The sequence below is a fragment of the Octopus bimaculoides genome, chromosome 11 (assembly GCF_001194135.2).
Source record: "Octopus bimaculoides isolate UCB-OBI-ISO-001 chromosome 11, ASM119413v2, whole genome shotgun sequence".
NCBI classification, from domain to species: domain Eukaryota; kingdom Metazoa; phylum Mollusca; class Cephalopoda; order Octopoda; family Octopodidae; genus Octopus; species Octopus bimaculoides.
In genome coordinates, this window is record NC_068991.1 from 21298859 (window position 1) to 21301939 (window position 3081).

Sequence of the window (3081 nt, forward strand, 5' to 3'; positions counted from 1 at the left end):
ACATACATACATGTACACACAAACACACACACACGCAATCATTATACATACCAAAGTATACGTAGAAGAAGCTGTTAGTTGACACTAAAAGTATAGGAATACAAAGTATTATGTATTGAGTGGTGTGGAAATATTTGGAATCTCCCAAAGAAGTCATAATTCCATCGACATCAATCTGAGAAGGCTTCATCTTGTTCGTTTCTGTCTTTGTTTATTCTTTCTTTTCTTTGGTTTTCTTTTCCGTGTTTCTTAAATATTATTTTTGAGTAGTGTCAAAATTGGTAGAACGCCAATTAAAATGTCACACCGGATATAAATATTATGATTTACATAATGAATTCACACCATATCAGAACCAGGTTTAGACAATTGAGAGTATAATAGTTGTTAATCATACATACGGCGTAATAAGATAAATCCTAATTGTGTAGTCAAATCGATTCATTCAAATGGTCCTTTGCATAAAATCTGTGATGCTTTTAACAAAATTAATCAACTATTTTTGACAAAGTACAAGTTCTTTGATTTATACATAATACAACACTGATAATTCCAACAGCATTATGATATGTAAATTACAGTTGTATTCCTACGCATATGATTTCGTTAAACATATATTATCTAAAAAAAAATGCAGCAGAATATAATTTCGAAATTAACCTACACTACTATTCAAAACTATACATTCACATGTTTTTTGAAAGTTATTTAGAAATTTAGCTCTGTATTGAAGGGTGGGGGGCATAATATATTGTAAATGGGTATTTCGTGAATACTTTGAAATGTTAAACTTGTACCTTTATTATCACATTACAACACCTGATTTTCCAATTTTCCCTACCACATCAACATTTCAAAAGTGTAGTCACTAATACATTTTCATTTCTTTCCAGATTGTTTCGGAAAAATATTTGACTCAATCGTATTTTCCGTGATCCAGATTATTTTTCCAGTATGTCTGAAGCTACAAAGTTTTCTGAAATTGAACAAGGGAAGATTCTTGCACTGAAAGCGGGAGGAAAGAGTAACCGGAAGATTGCCGATAAGATTCGGCGAAGCAGAACGCCACTGGACAATTTTCTGAAAGATCCTGACAGCTACAACAGGCTTCATGCTGTTGGGCATCCGAAGGTTACATCAGAAAGGGCCATTGTCAGCACTGTGAAGAAGTCACGCTGCTCTTCTGTTTCCAAAACCAAAGATTCAGCAAGAGCAGGAGCTTCAACATCCACTGTAAGAAGAGTGATTTTGAGCCGTGTTTTCCACCTTAAAAAGCGACTGGGACGTCCGCCATTGTCCCTTTCCCACAAAGCTGTTAGATTGGATTTTGTTCGGCACCATCAGAGGTGGGATGGTGAATGGACCCGGCATTTATAAGTATTACTGGGCAGATAAATGTATGCAAAATTATACTTATTCCAAGAGGTAGAACACCGGAGATGATCTTATGGTGTGGGAAGCAATATCTGTCAATGGGAAGCTGTCACTTGTTATCAGGGACTGCCGTTTCAATGCTACACGATACATGGATATGTTGAACGGGGCTCACATTGACGAAGAAAGAGGAAGGCTACTACATGACGAGAAATACATATTTCAACAGAGCAATGCTCCTATTCATAAAGCAAAGACACCTTTGGATTTTTCCATGCAGTTGGGATTGAAGTCACATCATGACCTGTAGGGAGTCCCGACTTTAATCCTATAAAAATGCTTGGGAATACATCAAGATTGCTGTGTACAGCGAAGGAAAGCAGTATTCATCTGCTCATGAACTTGAAACGGCAATAAAGAAGACTTGGGAAGAGCTTCCACTTGACCTGCTGCAGAAGTTACTTGAGAGTATAAAATCGCGTGTCTTCGAAGTAATTCAGAAACATTGTTGATGTATTATATGAGTTTATCATTGAAATATATCATAATTCCCCTGTTTTGCGTGGTTTCTGCAACATTATTCAACATGGCCTTATAGTTTTGAACATGTGGTTTCTGCCCCTGTATGTTGTGTTTTTAATTATCATCTAATTTGTTTTCGGATTTCAATAAATTTGAATATTGCAATAACTTCTATTCCATTTCCTATCTAGAGGTGAGTTTCGTGAATATTGGTAATATAGTTCACCAGAAAACACAGACAGCGCTCAGGCTTTATATTGGGTTGTTCCGAAAATATTGAGCGATTTCAGAAACATAATCTTATGCTGGGAAAATTAACAATAGATATGTTTTGATTAGTCAAAGTATGAGCCGTGAACATTTATGCACCTCGTGAACATCGATAAACGAGATTACTAGTCTTATCGAAAATCGTCTAAAATCTAATTGAAATACTATGATAAAGTTGCGTTTCAAAATACAACACTTAGAGCGGCCATTATTTTCGGAACAACCTAACAGTTTTGAAGAGCAGTTTAAACTCAGAATTAACTAATTGTTGTTTACTGTCTAAAGGAACATGAGCACAATTCTATATATTTTGCAATTAATATTTGATTAAAAATCTATCTATTTTCTGTATTGATTGATAGAAAATCCTGATCAGTGGTATATATTGTAAACTGTAGAAGAATATCGTTACATAAATATTAATGCTAGTTTTTGCATTACAACAAAAGTTCTGACAAGAAATTCCTGTATAATATTTCGTAAGTGAAGTAATATTTTTAATACATCTTCGATCATAGTAATCCGAAACAGAAGTACAGGATGCATAAAACAAAAACAAAAAGAACTCTCAGCTTCATTGTTCTTGGTAAACGTTTTACCAAAAAACAGACAAAATCATGATGGTAGCTGAAAAAAAAAGGCGATAAAATATTAGCTACATGTACACACCGTTATCATCTGCGTAGCTTAACAAGCGCCACAGAAATAATAACGTACGTACTGACTGAAGAGACTAAACTTTAAGATGCAGTTAAATCATTAGAACCACTTCCGATTCAGGCTCATTATGATATACATTGGTTAAAGATTGATTCCAAGCCATTTCCCATTAAAGAAAAGTATATGTTCATAATTGTGCTTCGAAGACTGAAGTTAAAATTTTGGGTGGACAAAACTATTTGAGGGGGAGGGGAG

General features: G+C 34.8%; 1 protein-coding gene across 6 annotated transcripts in view; it reads right to left on the reverse strand.

Annotated features, from left to right (window-relative positions):
• Positions 1–391, reverse strand: part of LOC106869361 (organic anion transporter 3) — a 25084-nt gene extending 24693 nt beyond the window's left edge. For 5 of the 6 annotated variants that reach the window (XM_052971584.1, XM_014915086.2, XM_052971582.1 and 2 more), the window contains exon 1: positions 52–391. In XM_052971584.1, the coding sequence (XP_052827544.1) occupies positions 52–190 (139 nt within the window). In that variant the 5' untranslated portion in view covers positions 191–391. The remainder of the gene's footprint in view (positions 1–51) is intronic. The other variant, XM_014915090.2, reaches the window with a different exon arrangement.
• Positions 392–3081: the final 2690 nt, after the last annotated feature.